Raw genomic sequence first — 27878 nt, 5'->3', positions numbered from 1 at the left:
TCGACATTCCACCAGGATCTCGAATATTGCCCATTGACGTCAAGAGGCGGCCTTTCAAAGCGTTATCACGTCTTAAAGTCTGTACTCTGTAGTCTGTATTCTGCTTTTTTCTTGTTTTTGTTTACGACTTTCTTCGTCTGCGCAGGCATCCCTTCCCTAAAAATTCCAATGGAATAGTCTGGTTAAAAGAAAAAAGATCTCTAGGATAAATATAAAAAAATCTGTATTACTAATACAATCTATATTTAGATGATTGTGACTCAGTGGGTAATACTTCCGTGTAATTCAGCAGCTAATGCCCCCGGTTACCGATAAGCATCGAACTTTGATTCCGAAAATCGATTCCGGTTCAAAAATCCACTTGCATTGCAAATCAACAGAGGTGTCTACATATACTTACGTACATATATGTGGGTTTTGCTATTTTCATGTTGACAGGGTCCAACGTCATCGCAGGGTAGTTGCCACGCCCACTTGTCACTAGAAAGTGTAAAAATATTTTGTTTACAACTGGAATTACATGATTTACATATAGAAAGAAAATAGCAAGTCCAGAATACGAAATATTCAATAACAATCGCTGCAATCGCTCTCAATGACACGAGCCCCCCAGTGGATTATTGTTTACATAGACCAGTGCCAGGTCAGTTTCAGATGGTACAAAGTGTAAAGTACGGTCAAAATGAAAAAGGGTCTTGAACTAAAGAACCATTGGTATTACAAAACAATTCAAGAAAAACAAATACATTTAAAAAAAAATTGAATAACTTGGTACTAGCTGTACTAAAATACCAACTAAGATTTTGTTTAATATATTTTCTATCTTCTGGACTTTAAAAAATGTTAAAGTTAATATTTCCAATTTTAAACCCGGTATATTTGTTTATTATAAGCACTCTGTTAAGGGTAGTATTCCATAGCCATATTCTAATCTTATTTTTGGCATTTATTTTGTCACGAATCTAGGTCATAAAACGAAACACCAGACCTGTAATTACTTAATCTTTGAAGGCAATGAAATTACTCATAGTTGTTGATTGTTTAGTTTGAAACAAACTTTCGGTATGATTATTTATTTGCTAGAAAACAAATTTAGCGTAGAATTAAAGTAAAATTATGGCAGATCTATTTTAAAGAGGACATTATTTGGTTATGGCAGACTGATTAGCGCTTATTGTCCTTGTGGGTTGGTGTTTTTCTCATCCTTTTGTGTATTGTTTGTTTCGTTCGGTAAGGAATACAGAATAGAGGGATATAGTATATAAGATTATGGGCTAGCAATGGCACTTAGGATTAGCTTAGCGTACAACTAGTTAAACATAAGGATCTCGCACATTAGGGATCACTCGGTCCGCTGCATGATCATTTCGATTTTATCGCCAGCGGCGGCGATCAACGGAACAGTAAGGCAGCAATCGAAGTCCTGCGTCTTCATTTCATTAACCTAAAGATAAATATTTGAATATTTTTAATCACAATCATGGTTAAAGGACAAAGAAGGACCCACCTGCATAATGCGATCGAAGGGTTTAAGCAGACCGCACATGTCGGCAGGACCACCGCTGCGAATCCTGTTGATAAAGACACCCCGCTCGTAGAGCCCGTCGGAAACCGAGAAACCATAGTCGTCGTACACCTTGTCCTTGTAGAGGGTGACATGAAAGACCCGGGGCTTTCCGCTGCCATTTCCGTTGGCGCCACCACTTCCGCTGGCATTTCCGTTGCCCGACTCCTTGCTGGCTTCCGTATTCGCAGAGGGACTTCGAGGACGCCTCTGGACCTTGGCATAGATGGCCTGCGTCTGCGGCAGATGGCTACCGTTGGCCAGGTCGTGACTTCGCAGGATCTTCAGGTCCACAAGGTCACCGAGATTCTGCAGCAGACTGGTGGCATGCGACAGGGGCATTCCCTGCACCGAGTGCTCATCGATGGCCAGCAGCTGGTCACCCACATGGATCTGGCCATTCTTGTGGGCAATGCCACCTGTTTTAAAGATCATATGTTAGTTTAAGACTCTTTTAAATCATAAAATCATGTAGACTCACCCTCTACGAGACCACTGATGGTGATGGGCTTGGTGATATCCTCGCTGCCAGCCAGAGTGATCCCCAGCAGTCCTCCCTTGGGCTCCAGGCGCACCGTGAAGATGATCTGGTGCAGGCTGCTGCCGCTGCTCTTGCTGCTCGAACTGGCCGCCGATCCGTAAACCTTGTTCTCCATGGGTGGCGGCAAAGCGGTACAGTCAACACTGGGGAAAAACAAATGGGGGCATTTTACATTTCAATCAGAAAAATAAACAGAATACAAATATATGCTAAATTGGCACTTTCCAGAGCATTTGAATTCTAATTTATAGCAATATTTAAGTGAAATAAGAAAATTTGTATTTAGATCTCGCGTTCCTTAAACCCCTAGATACTAAGTTACAATTAAATTCAGTTCGATAAATAAATATAAATAAAAGTTATTTGCTTAGAGAATATTAAAACTATAAAAAAGATGTTAGTATGTGAAGGCTTTCTCTTATTCCTTATTCCTTATCCTTATAATTACTAAATTATTTAATAAATGCGTGTTGTTAAATGGATTTTAGTAAAAATTTAAACAAAAAATTAAATGTCTTATGACACTGGCTTTGTTGTTGAGTTACTAGGTTTATTTTTAAGAAGTCAACCTAGCAAAAAAAGGTCCTACAGCATAAAACACTTTATGAATTTACCTATACTCGTATCAGATTTAAATAAATACAGTAAGTTAAAAATATAGCTGTCATAAGGCCTTAAGCACTCTAAAATTAATTTGTAAATGTATTGTATTTTTGGTGGTAGACTCACCTGGCATAGCGATTGAGCTCATATCCGGGATACATCTGCTCCTGCTCGTCCTCCTCCTCGGGCAGTTCGGTGGTCAGGCTCTGCGTGTTGGCCGGGGCCACAAAGGATCGGCTGTTGACGGCGGTGGACCAGCCGTTACCCTGCCCGCCTCCATTCGATCCCGATCCGGATCGCAGTTGCACCGACTGCAGACTGGCGTCGTCCATGCTGGGCACACGAAAGTAGTCCGGCTGCGGAGTTCTCGACTTCAGGGAGACGCAATCCGCATACTTGCCCGCCGTCACATAGGCGCTGCTATAAAGATCGTGATCTGTGCTGCTGGACGACACACCCATGCCCATGCCCAAGTTGATGCCGCTGGGTGGGCAATTGCTGTAGATGGGACTGGACATGGGCAGGAAGTCGGGCAGGACGATCCGCTTGATTGTCAGCGTGGTGAAGTCTGAGGAGCTGTGGCTGGGATTCTGCGACCTGCCCTCCTCCTTGAGCAGTGCGTCCACATTGAAATGCTGCACTGGATGCTGGTCAACGGCCAGGAGGATGTCCCCCGATCGCAGGGAACCACTGCGATGCGCTGGGCTGCCCATTTTCACATCCGAAATGACCAGGCCCCCGTGGCTGGAGCCACTGACACTCAGTCCAAGTCCACATTTGCCGGCCCTCAGCAGCTTGACACTGAAGACTCCACTGGAGGGCACCACGGCGTCCGGCATGTCGAACTCGATCTCCAGCTCTAGCCAATTGGCCGGCGTTCCCACGTTGCCGCCACTGCGACTGGATCCTCCTTCGAGAAGTTGCCTCATGGCCGCCGCATCCAAACTGTACATCTTGTTGATGGCCACGATGCGATCTCCTGCCTGAATGCAGCCACTGCGATCGGCCACCGAATCGGCCAGGATCTGGGCAATGGCCACAGCTCCTCCACCTCCACCGCCAGATCCACTAGATCCGCCAGATACCCCACCGGACTCGGCCAGGATAATGCCCGCTCCTTGGCTGCAATCGAGGAGCACGGGAAAGCTCTCCGCCCGGCAAAGGCCCAGACCCATGCCCAAACTGCTGCTGCCATGGATGCCGCCGCCACCCGATCCACCAGTGCATCCCGGAGTACTGGCCGGATTCTCCAGCGGCAGGGAGCTCTTCCGGGCGAAACGCTGGCGCTGACGACCCGCCGTCGAGGATTTGCGGGACTCCAGGGTGCTAAAGCTGTACTTGGGACTGCCCAACGCTGTGTGTCCTGGGAATGGTAAAAATAACGATGAAAATAAGATATAGATTTACAAAATGATGGGGGTATAAGGGGAGGTTTAGCTAATTTCCTGGACTTTCCGATCCAAATCCCTCTGTAAAAAAAAAACAAGTGAATGCAATAACGCCTAGTGAAATAACGCCCATAGCAGGAAATGATAATAAAGAAAATAAGATATAGATTTAACAAATGATGGGGGGTGAAAGGGGAGGTTAAGCTACATAGTTTCTTGGACTTTCTGATTCAAATCCCACTGTAAAAATCCGGGTGCATGCAATAACGCCTAGTGAAATAACGCCCGTAGCAGAAAATGAACTAAGCATGGGCGTTATTTCACTGGGCGATATTGCATGCACCTAAAAATCAGCTAAGCTTCTATAGATCCCCCATTCAAAAGGGAATGGACGTGGTGCCTCCTCCTCCTCCTACTCCATTTTTTCCTCCTCCACATTGGTTAAGTAGTTTCCCCTGCCCTCTTGATATCTAGTACATTCAATCACACCTCTCCCCAATGCCAACTTATGGAAGCTTTTAAGACCTTTTGCCGAAGACTCTTCTGGGGAGACTGATCCGCAGCTTAGCCAGCTGCGTGTCCTCTGCCTAGACCACTATTTATGACCTCCACTCTCCTCTATTATTTTCTATTCCATTTGGTATTTCCGATTTGGTTTCGATCGATTGTCAAAAAGACTGCCGCGTCTTTGCTCTTGGGGAGAACTCGATTTTTTTTTGGACTGCGTCTCTGCGTGTTTGCTTAGCAAATGGAGGGAAAAACTTGGAAAAACAATTGATTGGCTGCAGCGAGGGTGGATCGAGCGGTTCATGGGGGAGTTCTTCTAAACGAAATGTGTTGTTTTAAAACCTACATCAATTGTTAAAGCTAAAAATATGATTTGTTTTTTTATAATTTAAAATATAGCTTTAATTTTGTATGTTAAAAACTTGATTGTTGTTTTAGATAGAGTAAAATTTTGACCAATAACTGCATATAAGTTTCTTATTCTAATGTTACTCTATAGATTTTTAGCTTAAGGTTTAGTATATTTGTGCTATCTCAATCTTTTTCAAAATAAACACAATTCTATTCCTTAACCAAAACCATATGATTTACTCATTTCTTAGGTTTATGTGATATACTATGGAACTTCAAATATAAACCCTAGATTTCTCCTTGCTCAGTGCTAAAATTGTATTTGTTAACTGAAACCATATAACTTACAAACCCTTAGCAAAAAATGTTATTTAAGCCCTGTTCCTTTCAGAGTTTCCTGTGATATATTATAGAACTTCAGCTGGAACCCCTGGATCTCGCCTCGCTCCATACTTTATAAGGCCTGGCGTCTCTATTGTTTCAGCCGGCGCTGCTCTTTTTTTTGCTGTTCATTAGCCGTGACGCCCACGCCAGACCTTCGTCGCGTCGCTTGGGAGCCTGGCTGATTTGGCCTTGCAGATTTCGACAGCCAGATAGCCGAATAAAAAAGGCAAGGGGGGGGGGGGGGGGGGGGGGAGATCTAGGAGGGGGTCTCCCAAACCAAACCGAACCAATCCAAAAGCAAAACTCACCGCGTCGGGCCAACGCGTGAGCGGGCATGATCTGCATCTGCGTGTAGCCGCGACCCGTGCTGGTGTCCAATATGGTCATCACCTCGTCGGGACTGAAGGCGGTGTGCTCGATCATGGTGTCGTCGATGGAGAGCACCTGATCGCCGACGGATAAGGCGCCGCAACTGGAACACAAACGGAAAAAAAAACGGGGACATGAGAATGGATTTTGAAGAGCCCCCAAGAAATAACCTACCGATCTGCAATGCTAGCGGGCAGGATACTGGCTATAAAGACGCCCGTCGATTCCTCAACCTTCTCACCAGTGGAAGGTGTACTGGAACCGGAACCGGCAGCGGTCACCGCCGCCGTATAGTTGCAAAGTACCAGGCCCAACTTATCGTTCATCGGCCGCTCGATCTCAATGAGCAGCGGTCCCATCGAGAACTCAACGCTCTGCACCACCGAAACATCATATTCGATGGTCAGGTTGGTATAGCCGGAAACATGACCCCCGCACTTGATGATCTGCTGTGCCTCCGCCAAAGTTTTGCCAATAAGTGAAACCTTTAAAATTATACATGAAGAATATAAAAAATGTAAGTCGAATTATTACAAAATAACTTTAAAGAAGAATAAAAGCTCTGACGATTTTAAAATCAGATAGTTATATAGTACAGGTTATAGTCCTTTAAATTTAGTGTATCAAATAATTACTGAGCAGTTGCTTATAAAATCTCTTCTAAGGATATAAAATATATCAAGTAAAACTCAATTTGTAAGTTCGAAAAACTGATTTGGTAGCTACTGAACAGTTGCTTATACAATGTTTTCTAGGGATTCAAAATATATTTTAAGAAAAAATCAAATATCTTTCGGTATTGCGAAATTCTGGAGAAACTTGAGGAAAATTCGTTCCAAGTCGAAAATAGGAAAGCTAAAACGGAAACGGAAGTGTCACTCCAGATCAAAATTCACTCACATTATCGACGCGCAGCAACCGATCGCCGGGCTTTATGCGACCGGTCTTATAGACAGGTCCATGGGGCCTCACATGGGTGACGATCAGTGGATAGTCGGCCCCGCCCCTCAACGTCAGACCCAGGCATCCACTTTCCCGCTCCACGGTGATCTGCGCCAGCTTCGAGGTCACACAAAGGCTGTTCTGAGAAACTGCTGCGCCGCGGGAATAGGCAAAGTGATGAGTTTAATAGAGGTGACCTGAAATTTCTTAATAGAGGCTCACTTACTGTATTCGGGCAGCGAGTACTCGATCTCCACGATGGCAGGACCCGCATCCGATCCTCCAGCGCAGAGCATGTTCATCACCTTCTGGTTGCTCAAGCCAATCGTCGAGATACCGTCGATCTGATGGAGGCGATCGCCGGGCGCCAGGAAATCCGCCGCATGACCCACCGGACTCAGGGAACCCACAACCGGCGGATATGACAGATCGTTGCGTTCTGGGAAACATAAGTATATAATAATATGAAGTCTTAGTCAAATCATTATATTGAACATTCAACCAAGTTCTTAATTACTTTAAGTGTAAAACAGTTTACATCTTGTGCATTATAATATTATTCATTAGATTTCACTTTCGTTATATGTAAATCTCTTTGAATTAGTAAGTATCTATATTATTTTCCTTATACACTGATTAAAAAGAATAGCAAGCCCCCTCAATTTATATTTAATTTAAATATTTTCACAATTCATTGCCGTTTTTAATAGTTTTAGGTATATAAATATTAAAGTTAATTTAGAAACTTTGATTTTAATGAAAAATTCTTATTTTATTGACATTACAAAATGCTTCAACCTTGATCCAAATAATTTATATTAAATAATGAAATTTAAATATTTAGTATTTCACACAAATATGAAATACGAAATTTTGCATTGAATATGCATTTAGTTATTTAAATTATTACATTATTTTTATCAGAGTACCAATGACACTTAAATATTTTATTAGGGCGCTTATAAGATGCCTGTATTTATTTGCATTAAGATTTTTAACAAAGTTTGTATACATATGTATATATGTTTAATTATTAATTTAGTTTTATCTAGTGGATACCTATAAACATTTCCTAAATCCCTAAGAAATTGATGAGATGTATATTTCGATGACATGTTTTAGTTATTTCGATTTGTTATCAACTTAGATGTGATAACCAATATATTAGAGATCCTCCTCCCTGGCTGATCAACACCTTGCGGAATTAATTAATTCTCCTCCCGATGACTGAGGATTCTGGAGATGGTATATGGCTCCCTGGCACCCCTCCCTTCGATCCACCATTTGGATTTCCTGTGGCGACTCTGTCAGCGACTCGTCAGCCGACACAGAGGAAAAACGCATGAAAATCGGGGAGGGGAAAACAAGATACGCGTACAGCGGGGCGTAAATAAAGAAATCGGGTAAAAAGTACAAAAAATACGACGGCCAGTAGTTTGGGGCCAGCCGCAATGGGAGCACAACTGGCAAATTGCCAAAAAAAAAAAAACACTGAAAAGATAGCCGCCGAAAAACACAAAAAAAAAACAACAAAAAATTGCATGAAAATAGGGGGGAAAACCGACGCGACGCTTTATGACAACACACATTGCAGACTGGCGACCACGGAGAAGATGATATTAATGCCGTGGGGTGGGGTTTTATGGAGGCGCTGCTTACGTCAGGCAGGAACAGCAGAAGTACCCGAGGTCTAAGTCTAAGGTTAACACGCCCCCCAAAAGAAACAGCCGACCCTTGCCCACTTCACACACTCGCCAAATCCCCAACGCGGCAGATTAGTCAAGAGTACAAAATCCGAATGGGTGGACTTTACATTCTGATTCAGACGAAATCAGTCACTGCTACAGCACGAGTCGAGTTATTAGGTTTTTAAATATTTAATAAAGTATTTAAAGTATTAAAAATATTTGCCTAAGCCTTATCTGAATTCAACATAAAACTAATACACTTTTACAGAACCCTAAACAAATATATTTCCTATTTATATTTTTAAAGAACATTATATAACATTATATATTTATCATCAAGTTGAAAAATTTTAATTGAGTCAAATTATAACCATTTCATAGAACTAGGGTTATATAGGTTACCTATTTTTTTAGATATATGAATGAATTTTAAATAAATAAACTATAAGAGCCGATATTAGTTTACGTAAGCTCTTTGTTTTTTATTCTCCCAATGTTTTAATTATATAATGGTTCGAATTCGTTTCAATTATAATTGTTAATTAATATTTAATGTTGTAAGGTCACACATAATTTTTTATGTTGGGAACTAATTTAAAATATGATTGAGATTTAAAAAATGAATAATTGTATCCAATATCAGCTAACAATTTCTATTTTCTAAACTTTATTCTTTGGTAACAGTTTTTATAAGGTTAATATTTTTTGGGGATTGTAACTATAGCTCTGAATGGCACTGTGCCTACGTGTACATACTCATTATTATGTCTGGCATCGGCGCCCCGTCCCGCCCCCTCAACTTGCCCCTGGGGGTGGGTATTCTCTCTAGATTGGAACGATGATTTATTTTGGCAGCGACAACAGCAGACGGAGAATACGGAGCAACGGCATTATCGAATCGACGGAGACGGAGACGGAGACGCGTTCCGCATTCAAATCGAATGATTCGGGGCCGGCCCACTTTGTCTGGCGATCGGCGGAATACGGCAATAGCAATACCGTTATATGGCAACAGCTATATAGCTACATATAGCCGCAGACAAGAAACCACCCCGAAATGTTGTCCATGCCAACTTATACCATACCATGCCATCGCCAACAAAATCATAGGGCAGCCCATCATGGACCCGACCCCATCGACAATACGATAAATCAATGTTGAGCCCCAGAAATTAGTACAGCCATCTGATATACGCCTCCCTAACCATCTGTGTGCTCTTGGATTATAAACCTAGTTGTTAGAATTGCAATACATTCAAATATGATTTTTATTTGATCAGTTCTTTATAACATAATATCATATTTATTACCTATATTACCCAAACAATTATTTTAAAATATTATTTACAAGTACCCTTGTTGTATCGCAACTTTAATCTAACAACTTTAATATCAATTAATAAAAAATCGGATTAGATCAGAGATTTCCTTGGGTGATGCAATCATTATTAGCGACCCGCATAGAGTGCGCTCCCAATTGATTTGATTGATTCGTGGCTCAATTTGTGTCTAATACAATTATAAATCAATGCTGATTTCCTATGACAGCTGTCAGAAGATTTTCCGTGCTCACCCCAAAACCGCCATAAAGATATCGACTTACCCCACGGAACCCCAACCCTTTTTCATTCCACTTGAGATGCATTAGTGGATGTGGGATGTGGGATGGACCCCCTTCTCACCTGCGAATGTGATGGCCAAATGCAGGGCGTTCCGTGGCAGAGTGATGGTGGCGTAGGTGGTTCCCCTTTCCGGTGCCAGTCCGGAGTCCTCCGATTGCGCCGGACTCATCGCCCGGTCCACTGAAAGGAATGAAAAAGAGAGAATATGGGGAAAATTAGAGTACGAGTAAACATGGGAGATGATCACACATCAAAGGAGGGTCGTTCGTTCGTTGACCAACTTCTTTTTTGCATTTTCTTAATCTATTCCGCCAGAGCAGACATCAAAGGAGGCACTACCTCCTCCACGCCCACCATCTACCATCTAGCCCCCCAAAAACGTATCCACTTCGATTCGGAGAATTCCCAATACAAAACGACGACCTTCGGCGTCGCCAAAAAAGTTTCAATTAAAATTCCGCCAGCGAATGAATCTCACTCGAGGAATTATAAAACCACAAAGACAGACATGTACAAATATGTATATATACATATAAAATGTGAACTCAATTAATCTTGTATGATGCCCCCAAACATATGGCACAATAACAAACAAAAACACGATGCCAACACGGGCAGAAGTGGCAGATCACTCTGGAAAATTGGGAAATCAAATCGAATGGCTTGATAAAAGACAAATGCCTGTGAAATGGCCAATTTTGCCACAGAGACCAAAAACTCAATCAACTTGAGCCGCAACTTTGGCCACTCGAGCTGACGGACAGCCCTGGAAATATCGTAAAATAAATAGTCAGAAAATGGCTGGAACAGTAAAAACCAATTTGAAATACTTAGAAAATATGGAAAAAAAGAAATCTAAGAGATATCTAATAAGGAAGTATATCATTGTTTATAATTATTACGGGAGAAAGCATCAAGAAATACAAATATTTATTTATATACTATTAACCAACCTCTGGTTTTAAGTGTTAATTGTTTTTCAAATAAAAACGATTAAAACAAAACAAATTGATGAGTAAGAACAATACGATAATACGGCTTTTTTTTCAAATAGTTTGCAATTAAATAACAAAGTGTTTTGGATAATTTATTGTACCGCATACAATGTATCTACATACCTCTCCATCCATTTCCTACCCCTACTTCATTCAGTATTTTTTCTTTTTTTTGTGTTCTGTGTGGCAACACTTTTGGTTTTTCTTTTGGGGGACCATGCGGCGTATACGCGATCTGCTACAATTACGCCGTGTGTGCGTAACGAGTGAATTTCCCCTACACACACACACACACACACACTGGCAAAAATACACAAAAAAAATTAAAACTAAAAACAAAAATCAAAAAAAAATAAGAACACACGTGGCAACGTTTGACGCAAGCGGGCGCGACTTTTATTTTCGAACGCTTCAATGGCGCATAAAGTTTTTCTTAATGCGCCCGCCCGACTATGAAAAGCAGCAACAATAATTAGGCAAAAGCCCACCGAAGGAAAATGGAAAAACGGAAAAACTAACAGGGGCAGTGAGCTGCTAAAAAACGTAACGTTTCGCTTCATTTGTCCGACACACACACGAAATTTTCATATATGTATAGAGAGCTGATTCGCTATAATTTATTTTCATTTAATTTGTTTTCTTCGGTTTCGGTTTCTCCTCTTCTTCTTTTTCGGCGAAGAAAAGGTGTGCCAATTTGGTTCAGTTGCACCTTTGGCCACACTGGAAACAATTTTATGCTTTTTTATAGTTTATGTAGTTACTTAATAACCAACAAAACTTTTTAACGACAGCTTAATGCTTTTTTATAATTTATGTAGTTTCTTATTTACCAACAAAACCAGTTAACAACAATTACAATAATATAATAATAACAATATTAGTAAAAACTAGCCTTAAAAGAAATGCTACTTATTAAAAATAATATTTCTATAGGATAATGGAAAATATAAAAGTATGCCAAGCATACCTTTGGCTATAAAAAAAATAATAAAAGGTATAGGTACCAAAAGTAAATATTTTATAAAAAAATTTTTATCTGCTTTTTTAATGACACCCCCTAGAAATTTTTCTAAGCTAAGGAATAAGAGATATGATGATAAGTTTTTGTTTTCAAGACTATCAAATATGCAAATTAAAAAAAAAGAAAATGTAAGTCAAAGCACCTACTTATATCAGGTGTAAAATTGTAATTTTTCTGCCTATCTCTCACCTTTTCCCTCCCCCCTCGATTTCCTTTATTCTTTCTTTCCATCTCCACTTTGATTCGCATTCGCTTTGAAGTGTTCACATTTCTCTCCTCGACTTGTGTATTTTTTGGATGCGCTTTTCATTTGCTATTTTTACTTGCGCGCTTTTCATATTCATTTTGATTTCCACTGGCAGGCAAAGGAGCTATTAGTTTTTTTTCGATTTGTTGTTTTTTTATTTTTCTAGTAGTTTGATTTTTCTTCGGTGCTTTTCATTTTTTTTGTGCTTTTTTTTGACATAATTCAGTGGAGCCGTTGGGGCCGGCCAGCGGAAATTATATGTTCGCCCGTTTTCATAAATAAATGTAATCAGAATTAAGCGAAAAGCGGGAAAAACAAGGCGAACACGAGATGCCCTGGAAGTGCTCGACATTTTCATTTTCCCCCTCGGTCCAAAAAAAAAAAAAAATGGGGGAAAACAAGTCGAAATGAGCCAAGCGCTAAATGAAATCGAAAAGAGCCCATAAAATAGCAACTAATGTGATGGAGTGCGTATGGATTTATGAAATACTATATACGAATATGCATACATGTGCTGGAAACATATATACGTATGTATGTATGTACATATGTTCCGACTTGATTCCGGAACTGATTTACACATTCCCGAAATTCCACATTAAATGTTATCAAGTGGGGGGAAGCTTTGGATTAGGATTTATTTACCAGTGGGGAAATTTATTCAAACTGAAATTATCGATAGATTACAAAAACACACCTTTACCTTAGTTATCTATCGATAAGCAAATGTTCTTATGTTCTTGTGATCATCAAACTCATTCTCTCAATATATAATTGACAAATTTCGCTAATATACCAGCTTAAACATAAGTTATCGATCGATTAAAAAAAACACACCTTTACCTTAGTTATCTATCGATAAGCAAATGTTATTTTGTTCTTGTGATCATCAAACTCATACTCTCTACATGTAATTTCCAAATTTCGGTTATATACCAGCTTAAGTAGAATTGATCGATAGATTAAAAACACACCTTTACCTTAGTTATCTATCGATAAGCAAATGTTCTTTTGTTCTTGTGATCATCAAACTCATACTATCTTCATATAATGGCCAATTTGTGGTAATATTCCAGGTTAAACAGAATTGATCGTTAGATTAAAAACACCTTAAGCTTAGTTATCTATCGATATGCAAATGTTTTTGTAATCATCAAACTCTATAACTAAATTTTGATAATATGCCGACTTCCAACGATAATTGACTTATAAATAAAATTACTCTACTTTATGGTTCCGCAGCTATTAAGTGTTTCCGGGAAGAGTCCGACGATATGGAAAGTGTCATAATATTAGGTCCAAATTAACTTATGGACGCCAACAAATTCGCATTGCCATTTGCAGTTCCGTTCTGGAGAAGATGAAATGGATTTGGATCTCTCGAACCTCCAGATTGGTGGGGCAGTTAAAGCTATTTTTGCCATTGCCGCTTGTCGTGCGTTCGTTTTTATGGGCACTCGCGTAAAAGTTGGAGGGAAATTTATCGGCGACAGTTGCCAATTCCTTCTCTAGCGGAAATTGCGCTCATCCGAAAAGATTTCGGTGGGTGAAAGCGAGGGGGAGTGGCTGTGCCACCCGTTATTAAGAGTACTTCCTGAAGTCATCCTGGCAATTAGACAGAGCACAGATAGTGTGCTCAGTGATTGAAATAGACCCCAGGCGATGATCCATTCGGGGTTGGGAAATTGCACAAGTGCCGATCTAGACAGACAGCTCCTCCATCGCTGGGGGTCGTCAACGTCAGAGTTTCCCAGCTTTGTACTCATCGTATTCCCCTACTACCCAACTCCCCAACCCCCTGTTTTCTGGCACTTATGGGTATTGTAGATAATGTTGTCTTCTGGAATGGTTCATTTGCCGCACGGAATTCCCCGGCGATTTGCCACATTTACTTGCAAAATAGACATCATTCAAGGGAAATCTGCCCAACGCGATCTGCTCATTATAAAGGGGCAAAAGGGGGAAACTGACATTCCAGTCTTTCCGAAGAATTCGAGATCATAAGACTCTTCTGCCAGTCCTTAGCTATTCTGTCAGTCAGTTGGGATAAAAACAGGCTAGGAAATATTAGCTGAATAATGATTGCTTTTATATAATAATATTAGATATTATAGTCTTTAATTAGATATAATTTTAGATATAATTAAAACTATTTCCAATTTAATTCATACTCTTTCATAGTTTGTGTATTTAATATCTATTGATCTATCTCTAGCAGTCTCCTTCGATCAGATCGGTCTATTTGATTGAGTTGTTCCTGGAGATATATATATATATCCAATTGACAGGTGCTGGAAGATCCATTTGATGTGAATGTGGGCCAAACAGCCGACTAATTGACTGATTGAGTGTGTGAATGTCCAACTGACTGACTGTGCGATGAGTATTGATTGATTGACATGCCAATCTATTGGCAACTTGACGCTCTGTTATTGTTTGCATTTAGCGGCGCTTCTCTCCACGCAATTTCCAGTTTATTTTTCTGGCCACAAAAAAGGGAATGGGTGTTTGGCTGCGAAAGTGTTGTGGCAAAAAGAGGCACAGTCTGCCACCAGGGGGTTAAGGGGGTGCGGAGTTAAGGGGACCGGGAACAGAACCTGAAACTGCGTAGTTTTACGTCCAAGTAAGTGCCCATGTAACCATTAACCCACAAACCGCTGACTTTGTCTGCACTACAAAAAAATATTGACCTGGAAAAATGAAACAAGCTATTTTTCAAAATACATTTCTCAAGAGATGTAATTTTTAAAAGTAAATTTATTTCTGCTAGGACGTATTATTATTAAAGACATTAAAAACAAATTATTATTTTAAAATTATTATTTAAATAGCAAATACATATGTACATCAGAGTGCGTCGATTTGGAGGTCTTAAATTGGAAGGAGAACGTAATATACGGACCATTCTAAGCAATATTGCCAAAGAAAATATGTCTAATGAGATATTTTTTATCGAATACTGGCATGATTTTCAAGACATAGTTTCTTTGGCAATATTACTAAGAATTGTCCATAGATTACGTTCCGCCCCTCAGATTTATATATTTTTTTGGGGCCATACAAATCGACCCGCCCCAATATACATATAGTATAACTAAAGACTTGGATGCCTTATTATACACTGGTCGGCATATGTATTTTGACAAAATAAAAGTTAAGTATACTCATAACTTGAATTTACTTCTTGTAAACTATAGGCATCAATGGAAAGGTAATTTCAATGCCGTTTGAATGATACAATACATTTCTTTACCCATTCAGTACTTATTGGAAAGGACAAATTTGTGTAAATCAACTTTTAAATTTTTTTTTCAAACTTTTTTCCTCGACTTGAAAACTTAAACTTTTTGATGCAAAAAGTTTCTTCAAACAAAAATAATAGTAACTGCAAAAAGAATTTTTCAAAAATCATTTTCCTTATATTTTTTATGATTTTTTGAAGGTGACAATGTCGGAAAAAATTTGTATGAAAAAGAGAAAAATATGGCTCAAATGCCTGTTTTTAAGCATTTTCAAAAATGCATAAAAAATATAAGGAAAATGATTTTTGAAAAATTCTTTTTGCAGTTACTATTATTTTTGTTTGAAGAAACTTTTTGCATCAAAAAGTTTAAGTTTTCAAGTCGAGGAAAAAAGTTTGAAAAAAAAATTTAAAAGTTGATTTACACAAATTTGTCCTTTTCAATAAGTACTGAATGGGTAAAGAAATGTATTGTATCATTCAAACGGCATTGAAATTACCTTTCCATTGATGCCTATAGTTTACAAGAAGTAAATTCAAGTTATGAGTATACTTAACTTTTATTTTGTCAAAATACATATGCCGACCACTGTATAATTCTTAGTTTATAATTCTTAGTTTCGTCATAAACATTTCAAATCAATAATATTAGTATTTTGTAAACTAGTTTACCATTTGTAAAAAAACTTTTTTCTTTTGTTCTGTATCTTAGCCTTATTTTTTGTCCAAGTGCTAGAGACTTATTTATTAATGGACACGCAGAACAGGGCGTGAAAATGCGAGTATGTCAAAAATTTCACAATGGAATCTATTTAGCACAAGGCTCCCTTCGACGCCCCCATCCTTTATACCACCCCCTTCTTCCCCGGCCGAAGACAACAAGAAAAAGCAATTATTGCAAATGAACTCGAGTGTGGTTCCGCAAAAATGTCAACATCTGATAAAGCCGCAACAAAAGCGAATTTCCGAGGACAGCCCTGCATGGGCGGCGGTGGCCTGGGGGGCTTTTTTGCAAGGGGGGTCAGGCCCTGCAGCCAAAGTGCAACAGCCGCAACGAACTCAACTTAAATGAACCGAACTTGGCGAAAAAAAAGGGCGACCCTTGGCTGCAAAAAATGGAAAGTGATGTAGGGGAAAACTCAAGGGAAAAAACGCAGCCACTCCATTGAGATCCTCGGGTATTTAGCAAAATGTTGACATTCATTTGATGGCTGAGCCACAACACTAAAAAAATAATAATAATAAACAGCCAGGGATGCACATTTCTATTAAATTAAAGATACTAATAAAATTGGATTCAAGTTATATTATCAAATAAAAAATAATGAGAAACATGTCTGTGGGTATAAGGTTAGGTTAAGTATAAGATTCCCATGTTGAGTATTTTGAATAATAATACAAATAAGACCATGCCCATGCTCCCAGATGATAACTTCGTTTTCTTGATATACTAAAAAATACATTGTTGTTAATTTGCATTTAAGAACTCTGTCCCCGGGAGACCCTACCACACCCAAGGATCCAGATCCCTGAGTTGCCTGTGAGCTGTATCCCTGGAACGACAGTCAAGCCAGTTCATGGCTGCTCGCACATCGCACATCGTAACAAATGTAGCCGTCGCTACTTCTCCAGCTCTATGTGTCTCCTTCTCAATGCGAAAAAAAACACCCTTTCGCTAAAATACTTCAAGGCGCAGATGATATAGCTAAAAAGGGGGCGGTGAAAGAAAAGGGGCGGGAAGCCGCCACCAAGTCGCGCTGCAGTCGAGGAACTTTGCATCAAAATTGATTTACGACCATTTCGGTATTTTTTATGCCTTTTTAAAGGGGGAGGAACAGCAAGTCGGAGCGAAAACTGAGGGAATTACACTTAAAAACATTAATATCATTTCAAAATTATCATAATTTTAACCTTTTTACATATTAAATAACTTTGTATTTTCCAAAAAAAGCTGAATTTAATAATAATCCCATGTGCTATTATTACTTACACTCAAATATATTACTTTCAGTGCATATAGAGTCATAATTTTGTACAGAACATTTCATTTGCACATCAGCAAATGAAGGCAGAACATTTGACAATTTCAGCAGCACTTCTCATATCGCTCGCCATGTGCGACAATTCCACCAGATTCCCCACCAGTTGCCCAATATTCCGGCGTATCGGTAAGGGGCCTCAGATTTATGCCCCGAAATGTTAATTACCCGTAACCAATCCCCGGCCGCTGCAACAACTCACGCACAGAACAAATCTCCCATTGATGATAAGACGGGATACAGTTCTTGAAAAACGGTTCACTTCGCATATCTTTATTGAAATTTTACCGTTGACAAAGCGAAAGGCGTTTTTGCCCCCGATAACACCCCGATTTATAGAGCAAGAGCTGGGGTTAGTACTTCAGGCAGATTGTCAAGTGGGCGATGGGAAATATTAAGAAAACCGAGCTGAACCATCATTAAATTTGTTTCGGATAGGATGCATACAAATTTTTAACAACTCATGACGCTCAAAATTCAATTAAAGGGCCACCAGTAAAGAGATATATGTATATTCATATAGAAAGATATAGACGGGATGGGAAAATGCTGGCGGTTATGAGAAGTAATGAAGTGTTATGCCGCCCATAATGAGACTGTGACAGATCACTGGATGGGCGGAATCTAATTTCCCGAAAATTGAACGCCAGCTTAATCAAATCCCTTATTGGAAATGAAAGTGAATTTCCCATGAAGTGAACAGCATCATCATCATCCACCAGGGAAAACATCCACCCATTTTATTGTTATTATTTTATATCATAAACGTAATTCGATCGTTATGAAATTTGATTGATTGCTGGTTAAGGGAGTTATCTTGCTGAAAAGTAAAACTTTATCCCTAAAGGGGTTTTATAATGGTAGACATTTTATCTTGTATGCTTTTGGTTTAATTATATATGTTTTTATGGTGCTCAAAATTGGGGAAAATAGAAGATAGTAAACATAGTTCATTTTTAAAATCATCTGCCTGAATATACAAAACCGAATTTTAAATATTTAATTAGGACTCACAATTTTCCTGTTACCATTCCAGTAATCATCTATTTTTAGAGAATATCTCTATATTCCTTAAATCAATTTTAGAGTGAGTTTTCTCGGCTCCAGTTTTTGTATACATGGCAACAAGGGAGATTTATTTCACTCGTCCCTTGATCAATGACTATATAAACGGGAGCGAATGTACATATAAAGACTATAAGACTTGTGTTTATGCAGTGAAATATTTGCATTCATAATTAACGGAGAATGAAAATGGGGAGGAGTACGGAAAATCGCGAGTTTGAATGCTTAATAACTTGTGGTGAGTGAAAAACAGGAGGTGGAAATTTGATTCGGGGGCGTAGAGGAGTAGACAGGCAACAAATAATTATGGCAACTGCCCTGTAAGTGGAAAAGAGAAGGGAAGCGCAGTGGGAAAGAGACAGGAGAGTTGTCATCCAACAGCAGACTTTACAAATTAATCCAAAATTCAAGTGGTAGACGCGACAAAAGGAGCAAAACACAAACAATAACAACAACAAATTGTATTAAACGTGTGCTGCGAACAGTGGCGTAGTTGTCTTTTTAAAAAAAAAGGGAGACAAATTCTTCAGGGGATTTTTGAACAAGTTTTGTATGTTTAGACAAGGGGAGAACATAAAATGTAGCTTTTAAAATAAAATCTATGGGGATTTTTAGCCCCCCACTTTATCCCCCTAGCATACAGCCCTGCCTCCATGACTGTTGTTGTTTTTGTTTTATGTTTTTGTTGCTATTTTTACACTGCGCTGCACCATCAGCCGTTGAAATTGTGACATTTTCCCTCTCTACGCATATTTCTGGATGCAGTAGGAAAATGGGGAAAATGGAAAAGCGGTGAAAAGGGGGTGTGGATCGTGCGCATTGTGGACTGTCTCACACAAAGGACAGCGTCTCGTGGAAAATAAATGTATTTTCAATTCCAAAGTGTTACTTCTCTAAAATAAACATAAAGCCTATGCCGACTTTAAGCCAATTTAAAATATTTTTAAAAATATTATTTTATATTTGCAGAATTGTTTAGGATTTTGATTTTTTTAATTTCACTTAATAAATAAAAATAATAAATAAATGGTTAGAAAACTAATATTTTATTTGAAGCAGCATGACTGTTGCATATTTTCACGATGGTATGAAGTTAAGAACCTTTAGAACGTTTCACTTAATAAATAAAAATTAATAAATAAATGGTTAGAAAACTAATATTTTATTTGAAGCAGCATGACTGTTGCATATTTTCACGATGGTATGAAGTTAAGAACCTTAAGAACCTTTCATTTAATAAATAAAAATAATAAATAAATGGTTGGAAAACTAATATTTTATTTGAAGGAGCATGACTATTGCATATTTTCACGATGGTATGAAGTTAAGAACCTTAAGAACCTTTCATTTAATAAATAAAAATAATAAATAAATGGTTGGAAAACTAATATTTTATTTGAAGCAACATGACTGTTGCATATTTTCACGATGGCATGAAGTTAAGAACCTTTAGAACGTTTCACTTAATAAATAAAAATTAATAAATAAATGGTTAGAAAACTAATATTTTATTTGAAGCAGCATGACTGTTGCATATTTTCACGATGGTATGAAGTTAAGAACCTTTACTGTAGATATCAGCTTGTGTATATAAAATGTGTGATTCCCTCGCTGTCTGCATCTCCCTTTCTCCCCCTTTCTCTTTCTCTGTCTCTGTCTCTGTTTATGTTTGCTGCTGAGTGACGTCGTTGTGGCAGATTTCGCGGCAGCAATAGGAAAATTAAACAAAAATAAATGGCATCGTAGCAAAATGTTTGCAACATGCTACTGCAGCAACAACAATTTGTTTTCAACAACAACCATGGAGACCACACAAAGGAAAAGTGACCATAAAATTGGTTTGAAATTGGTTCTGGGGAGGCACAAAAGTAATTGCCAAAAAGAAGCGAAAGTTGTGAAACTTCAAAAGGAAAGTGTCTTGAGAATAAATAAATTTTTACAGGAAATTGCCTGAAGTTTTTTTTGTTAAGGAAAATGTAATACACATATAGTATGCCGAAAAATAGAAAATTGCATTTGCATAAATTGAAAAAGTACTTAAAACGTCAGAGGGAAAAGTTACTTTAATAAATATTTTTACATTTTATGACGAGAACATGATACAAATAAAATAACTTGACATTCTAAAATATTATATTTTAAGGATTTGAGATAATGGAAAACTATTGCTTCCCTAATGCACAAATCCTTTATAAAATCCCTTGAACATAGTTATTAAAGCCATATGAAATCAGTTCACTAGAGTGAACCCTGTTTTGTGTGTTTTCATTCACCGGCCGGAGTTCAACGGAAGTGCAGTGAACTTTTATTCAGTTATTGTGGCGGAACTTTATTTGCGTTATCAGTTGGCAGCAGCTGCCACTCCACCTCATGCCCCAACTGCCCCACTCTATTCCACTGTAGCCATTGTGCCCATGCAGCCCACTGTGCACGGTGGGGCTGGCAAGGGGTAACAAGCACAAATGTCATTTGCCCGCTGTGCTGCTTTGTTTACGTGCTGCTTCTTCATCGTCGCTTCCGTTTGATTTGGCAGCTTTATGATATGGAGGCCCCAAAGGATTTCACGCCTCCCAAAACAAAAGAAGTACTCTTCTTTGGCACTCGAAAACAAAACACTCAAAAATCAGTGGCGTAGGCAGAATTTTATTAAGGGGGATTTTCAGTACTTTGTACTTATAGTTTAGTATGGATTGATCCAGCTTTCTTTATATGTCATATCTACGATATTGATTAAAGCTACGGGCTATGACTAAAAGACAATCGATATTGGTGAGCTCTCAGAAATTATCATAAACCCCTTTAAAATACCGATTATTTCGTTCTTAGTAATAAATATTAAAAAAAAAAGGTAAGTGGCATATGGGGTTTTCCCTCCCCCTGCGTACGCCCCTGTGATAAACAATACCAACTGTTGGACGGGCCGAGGAATTCCACTCGCTCTGTGCTCATTTCGTTTTAATTGCGTCAAATTGTTGAGTTCTCTTCGACTCTCTTCAGAACCCCCTGCCACGCCCCCATTCGAAGATGACTCCCTTCGCCCCCGCCCATGTCCGTGCCGCATCGTTGTTGGTTTTTTTGTTTACACTCGATGGCCGCAATGTGGCGAAAAATAAACACACACACTCGCACACGGCACACACGCGGAGAAAACTCTTACACACATGGCATGAAAATGGGAAAAGTGGGAAAATCCGGCGGAGGGGGGATTTGTTTTCGATTGCCGAAAAACGAATGGGGAAGTGCAGCTGGATGGGTCTGAAAGGGGTGGGGGGGGACGAACGTAGAGGTGCCGCGCGACAATGGCAACAATTTCTAGCCGTACTACACTCAACAAAAATACTGGTGGGATACTAAAATCTATCAAAAATTCAAAAGGTTCTTAATTAATATATCTAAATGATAAAAGATTCTCAAACATCTATTTTTATATCAAGAATATATTTGACAAATATTTTTTAATAAATGAAACATACATATGTGTTGGTTTTATATTTATAGACGGCTCTTAAGATAATATACTTCACTTTTTTTTTATTGGAATATATAATATTATCAATTTCTTAGTAAACCTTAAAAACAGATATATTTTTCTCTAGGTGTTAATACAGAAATTTAAATATTTACCCTTAGGCATAGACTTCTTGTCGTCTGCAACAGTGCAATGATTTAACCCGCTCCTTTACTTTGACGCCTTTACCCATCTACTCGATTCCCTAAGCTCCCAATTCCCCCCGTTTTATCCATCACCCAATTCCTTGGAGTACAAATAGTGAAATAGACCGGGAATTATGGAAATCCCTGGATGAGCGAACCTACTCATGGTTTTTATTGTTTCTGCATGGCGTAAAATCCCCGGAGAGGGGTGTTGGGAATCGGAGGAGAAGAGTGGGTCTCCAGGGAGGGAAATAAACCCATCAACAACAATGAAATGTCGCCAACGAATCAGGAATTGCAGCGAAACAGAAGCTACACAAAGGAAAATATATGAATACACCAAAATAACAATTACTAAAAAAATTAAAGATACATTTGAAAATAAACAAGAAACATTAAAGTGTGGTTTTATATTTTTTTTTCATGTATTTGGATTTTAAAAATGTTTATAATTCCAGAGGATGGAATAAAAAATGCATGTACAAGACACTCCCTGTCATGAAATCCCCCTCCGTTCATAAAAAACAAATTTACATACGCTCAACAAATGGTTAAATCACAATTGCTTTCAAATCAGTTGTAAACTTCAAACACTTCAATTTACTGGTCATAAAAAAAAGGAGAACAATACTGGAAAGTGAACAACAAAAGCGATACTCAAATAGATAGTACCCGACCCATTTCCATTTGGTGTTTTACTTGTCTTTCAAACATTAATTCGATGTACTCAATGCAACTCGTAAAAAGTCGACATATGCAACCGAAAGTAACATAAAATGTTTAAAAAAAACGCACATGGTATGATATAGAGCATACAAGGAATTATCTACAATCGATTCACTCTCAATTTTGTCACTGGTCTTTATTATAATCATCAAAATTCCATAAATTTAATCGCCTCATATGTTCACCTTTTGTTTTCTGTGTCAAACGTGATCTTTTTCCGATTGGGCAGCATAAAAAAAACCGAACCAAAGAGGACATTTTGACCTCAATGTAATTTTTTTAAGACCATAGTTGAACTAAGAACCCATATAAATATGTATAACATTGTCTAATAAATTTATTACATGCTTTTATTCTTTTTCACAGTTGCAGTCTGCCAAAATAGCAGAAAAAAGAGGAAGCCCTGCAAATTTAGATCATATTCCCATCGCCTGTCAACGCTTATAGTTTTATCTGCAGATCTATTATTTCGTTCCGACATTTTTCGAGTTGTTCCAACTCTTTTTACGATTTCCAATGTTTTGTAGTTGATTTTATGTGCATTTAATGTGCCATAAAAGTGGACAACAGAGAAAGGGGGCTTTCGAAATGAGGGTTTCGTTTTTTTTGGTTTTAGGGGGAGTTGTCATCTGTTTTATTTCGTTGGTTTTAGTTTTGGGTCTGATTTGGATGCATTGACATTGAACACCTTTCGAAGTTCTCAGACATTTGTTTGCATTTCGGGGGAGTCAAAAGAGCAGTCAAATCAATCGCTTCAGTTGTTGTTTTTGCTGTTGTAGCTGTCATTACTGTGTAAACAAGTGACATCTGGTCATCCTCCCCCCTTTCTGATCCCCCGTCCGTGGATGAGTGCACGCCTCTGTTTGCCTTTGGCTGGGACAGACAGTCAGCAATTGCAGATGCATCTCAGATGCATTGTATGTGCTTTACGGAGGGGGTCAAAACAATAGCAGATCAAATGTTATGTGTTTTCTTATCAGGCTGTGTAAGTAAATTTGATTTTTTGGTACACATAAAGGGCATTACAAATTACTTAAGCGTATATATGTATATGCAGAAGGACACACCTTTGAGAATTATCTTTATTTTGTATATTACAATACAATTCTGAAATTAAATTTAGACCATTTGAAGCTATATTAACTTAAGATCAAATAATTGCTTAAAGGGTTAGAATACGATACAAGAAGATTTTCTGGTTAATTAAAACATCTTAAATATAAAGGCTTTTAAAACTGCCTTTTGTAAGTCAAAACTATCTCTTTCCACATTTAAAAAAGGCTTATTTCCGATAAAAGAAGAGTGCTATTTTATTGACCACAGCTGTTCGCCTCTTTCGAGGCGTTTGGCATCAATGGGCGATTGTCTGGCCCAGTAAGCAGCCACATCCACCAACTTTTCCACCAGCAGAAGCTGCATTCTGGCTAGGCACTTGGCCTTATCTACCAGATACAATCTGTGGCATTCCGCGCAAGAAAATTAAGCAATGAAAGGGGCAGGCAGATCCAACAATAGCAACAGCAACATCAGAAATATTTAATTAAATGCTTAATTACGCTTGCCATGCCATAAATTCATCAAATGCAATTTAAGCCCGCGCACACGAACAGATGCAGATACTTTTTTGTATCTTCTTGGGCTCTCCACTTTAACCATTTCGTATCGGTATCTTGTTCTCTGCTTTTCATTCATTGGTAAGTCCAGTTCAACTGCAGTTGCAATTGGAGTTGGGCCATAATTTTACCCCTCTTATTCCTTAACTGACATAAATCCCAGCCGTCCTGGCGGCTTTTTTAGATCATTAATCCATGGAAGATCAGCGAAAGATCGCAAAAGAGCAGAACAGAACAGCGTTCGCGGAACGGCCTTTAAGATCCTCTAAAAAGGGGAATAACCTTCTATGGATCCCATCTAGATCTACACTTTTGATAGGTCAAAGTTGAAACAGAAGCTTAGTGGGAAGCTCTCCAATATTTTGTTTGCCTTCCCTGTAGCTATATTTATTGGCTTGAGATGAAATAACTGAAATTCTCTGTATTCCTTTTTAAGATTGCGCAATCCATTCAATTACGTCTCAATTGATGGCAAATGCATCTGATCATCTGCTTATCTGATCAGCTCCAATTAGCCATGATATATATATATATATATGTCTATATCTATATAGCTCGATCCGTTGAACTCCACTGATTTGGCAATTCAATTCGATTGCCATCCGAGGGCCGGGTAATCCATCAAACTGCCTACTGATCCCAATGAACCGATCGCTGGGAAATCAGGGGTCAGGTCACCCAGCTCCATTGGCTCCATGGGGGGTTCTTGGAGAAGGGGCGTTGCAATTGACAAATTTCGAGCGATCGGAAAATGGAAACGAAATGCGAGCAATTACTTTCAATTGAAAATGTCAAACATTGTCTTGGCCCGCAAGTGTACACTGAGCGAAAACTTATTGGGTTTCTAAAAAGCGTGGAATTGCAAATCTGGTTATAGAGAACCAATCTTTAAAGATATACCTGTAAGAATTATTTTATAGAAAAGAACAAATCTATAAACAGCGATATTTAAGATATAGTGTTTTTAGAATAGAACAATTCACAGAATTGGTTCAGGTAACCATTAAACAATTTGCATACTTTAATTTTAAAAGGGAAAACTATATTTTCAGCAGTGCCCCAGCTAGCCGATACTTGGATATAAAGATACAAATACGCCGACGGATATTTGTATACAAATCTATATCTAAAGTCGAGCACTTGAGGGCCGTACGCAAGCACCTTGGGCGGAAATGCGATAACCCTGAGCGGGCGGGGAAAAGCGGAAAGTCGGAAAAGCGGAAAATGGGAGCGCACATGTTGGGCGCCTTTAGAAGATTTTTGGTTCGGTTGGCTATCGCTGGTATAGGAAGTGGATGGGCTGGGGGGAAAATATTGGAAAATCTTGGAAAATAGGAAAAGCCCCCCAACACTTACCGGATAACATGGGCGCCAAGGCGGTGTCCGTCGGCGGATGATGGTGTCCGTTGAAGGAGTTGTTGTGCGACTCCTGTTGCTGTTGTTGCTGCTGGTCCTGTTTGAGGGCCGCCGATTTTCCGGGCACACAGCCCACAATGGGCTTCTTCGATTTCCACAGTTTCATTTTGAGTTTTCTTCTCTGCCACTTCCCAGCGAAATGGGGATAACGCGATCTTTACGATTTTCCAACACTCATGGCAGATTTGGCATTTTCACAGCAAAAAAAATAAATTAATAAAAATAAAAAAAAATAATGGCACGGTTCGAAAGCGAAGGGGAATTTCAAAATAAATTCGCTTTCCGATTGAAATTGGGAAATTCAGAAATTGAAAAACTCAACGCCTGCGACGGCGACTGCGATGCGACTGAACCTGAACGATGCGCGCACGTCCGCGGAACACGGCCCGAAATTGCACAATGAGCGATCTTGCCGCCAGTCCCGCTCGCTCTTTCTCTCGCCGCGAGAGCGCCACGCTACCCGCTTCCAATTCCCCCTCCCGGCGGACGACAGGGCGCACGCTCTGCTCTCCAAGAATTTCTGGGCGCCGCACAGTGGGTGTGGCTCTCCAACTTACTAGAATATTTTATGCTACAAGCTGTTCTGTTTAAGATATATATTTCTGCAAAATAATTGGAAAATAGACTATTATAAGTACTATCTTTACTATTCTACTACTATTCCTTTAAATTTATGTAAAGAGCTGTTCTATAGTACCTAACTAAGCATTTTCTAACATGTGACAAATTTCAAAAAGAACAATAATTAAAAAGTTAAAAATATTATTTTAGAAATAGCTAGAAGTAGGTCTTAAATTCAGAAAACGAATGGACATTTGTTGCCTAAACCAACTTTTAATTAAACATACGGACGAGAAAATGTCCATGATTTGCAGATGTTCCTTTTTTATACAAAGGCTGCCAATGAATACGTTTCATAACAAAAAGGGGAATGCTTTTTTAAATATTGTTACTTGTAAAATGGCTGCATGTTGTTGTGCCTATTTAAGGCATACCTCCTTTGGTTTTATATTTCAATAAAAAGACTTTTTAAAGTCATTATAAAATTTGGTTTACATTCCTTTGTCCTTTAAGTTTTTACCCACAAACGTATGCCACCTGGCCCACAGTGCAGCTCTCTCTTGCGTGCGTGACTCACACACTCTTGAGTGTGGAAAAGGAATTGGAAAAGGAATTGAAGAGAGAGTGACGCGTAAGTGGAGCACTTATTGGGGAGTTTTGGCCATTAGCGGGAGAACTGTGCTCTCTCTCGCATGAGAGTGGCCCATTGGGGGAGCACTCAAATCAGAGCCAGCCACTCCAAAAGCACCGTTATGAGCCCGCTGATGAGCCGCAGGCATGACAATCAGCTGCTTCTGTTAACCGTTAATCGGTTAGGCTAAGAAGGGGGTCTTAACCCATGACCCCAAACGCTAAACGACAGACGCGAAAAAAAATGCTCCCCAAACGGGTGTCGCGAATTTGCTAATTAGTCACGAAAAGCGCGACGGCAACTGCTCGAAATGGTCAACAAAAAAAGGACAAAAAAACGAAATGAACCAAATTGGCAACACGCAACCAGTGGAACATCTGCTAATGACCACTACACAACAGCTGGCATTAGCCGCGCACTCCTGCGATACCTTTAGGCCCAATCCAGATGGTATAATCCCAATAGGAACGCATTTTTGACAACTAAATAATACATAATTTTTACCTACATAAATATTTATGTCTTCTAAAACAATTAAATTTGTAGTTGCACTTAAAAACAACTAATACCTATCTAAGCTTTGAACGAAATAAGTTTGATTTAATACGAATGATACATTTTTAAAAAGATCCCAAGCTAACAAAATACTATAAACCGTTTGTAAGATCAAGATAAAAATTTTAACATAACAATCAAAAATATTTATTTTT

At 38.9% G+C, this 27878-nt stretch overlaps 1 protein-coding gene across 4 annotated transcripts; it reads right to left on the bottom strand.

The window, feature by feature from the left end:
• Positions 1 to 1033: 1033 nt before the first annotated feature.
• Positions 1034 to 26358, bottom strand: LOC119557371 (glutamate receptor-interacting protein 1). Of its 4 annotated transcripts, none has more exons than XM_037870110.1 (10): positions 25917 to 26358; positions 10020 to 10139; positions 6876 to 7088; positions 6608 to 6801; positions 5882 to 6192; positions 5647 to 5810; positions 2835 to 4071; positions 2046 to 2248; positions 1508 to 1983; positions 1034 to 1444 (listed from the first exon to the last, which is right to left on the bottom strand). In XM_037870110.1, the coding sequence occupies exons 1-10, from the start codon at positions 26080 to 26082 to the stop codon at positions 1343 to 1345; spliced, it is 3186 nt and encodes a 1061-aa protein (XP_037726038.1). In that variant the 5' UTR covers positions 26083 to 26358; the 3' UTR covers positions 1034 to 1342. The 4 variants fall into 4 exon arrangements, with proteins under 4 accessions (XP_037726038.1, XP_037726039.1, XP_037726043.1 ...); XM_037870111.1 differs by having other exon boundaries at positions 6608 to 6798; XM_037870115.1 differs by lacking the exons at positions 10020 to 10139; positions 25917 to 26358 and adding an exon at positions 8309 to 8434 and having other exon boundaries at positions 6608 to 6798.
• Between the last annotated feature and the right edge of the window lie 1520 nt (positions 26359 to 27878).

Source organism: Drosophila subpulchrella, chromosome X (assembly GCF_014743375.2).
Source record: "Drosophila subpulchrella strain 33 F10 #4 breed RU33 chromosome X, RU_Dsub_v1.1 Primary Assembly, whole genome shotgun sequence".
In the NCBI taxonomy this organism is placed as follows: domain Eukaryota; kingdom Metazoa; phylum Arthropoda; class Insecta; order Diptera; family Drosophilidae; genus Drosophila; species Drosophila subpulchrella.
This window is presented reverse-complemented; position numbering and strand designations above follow the sequence as displayed.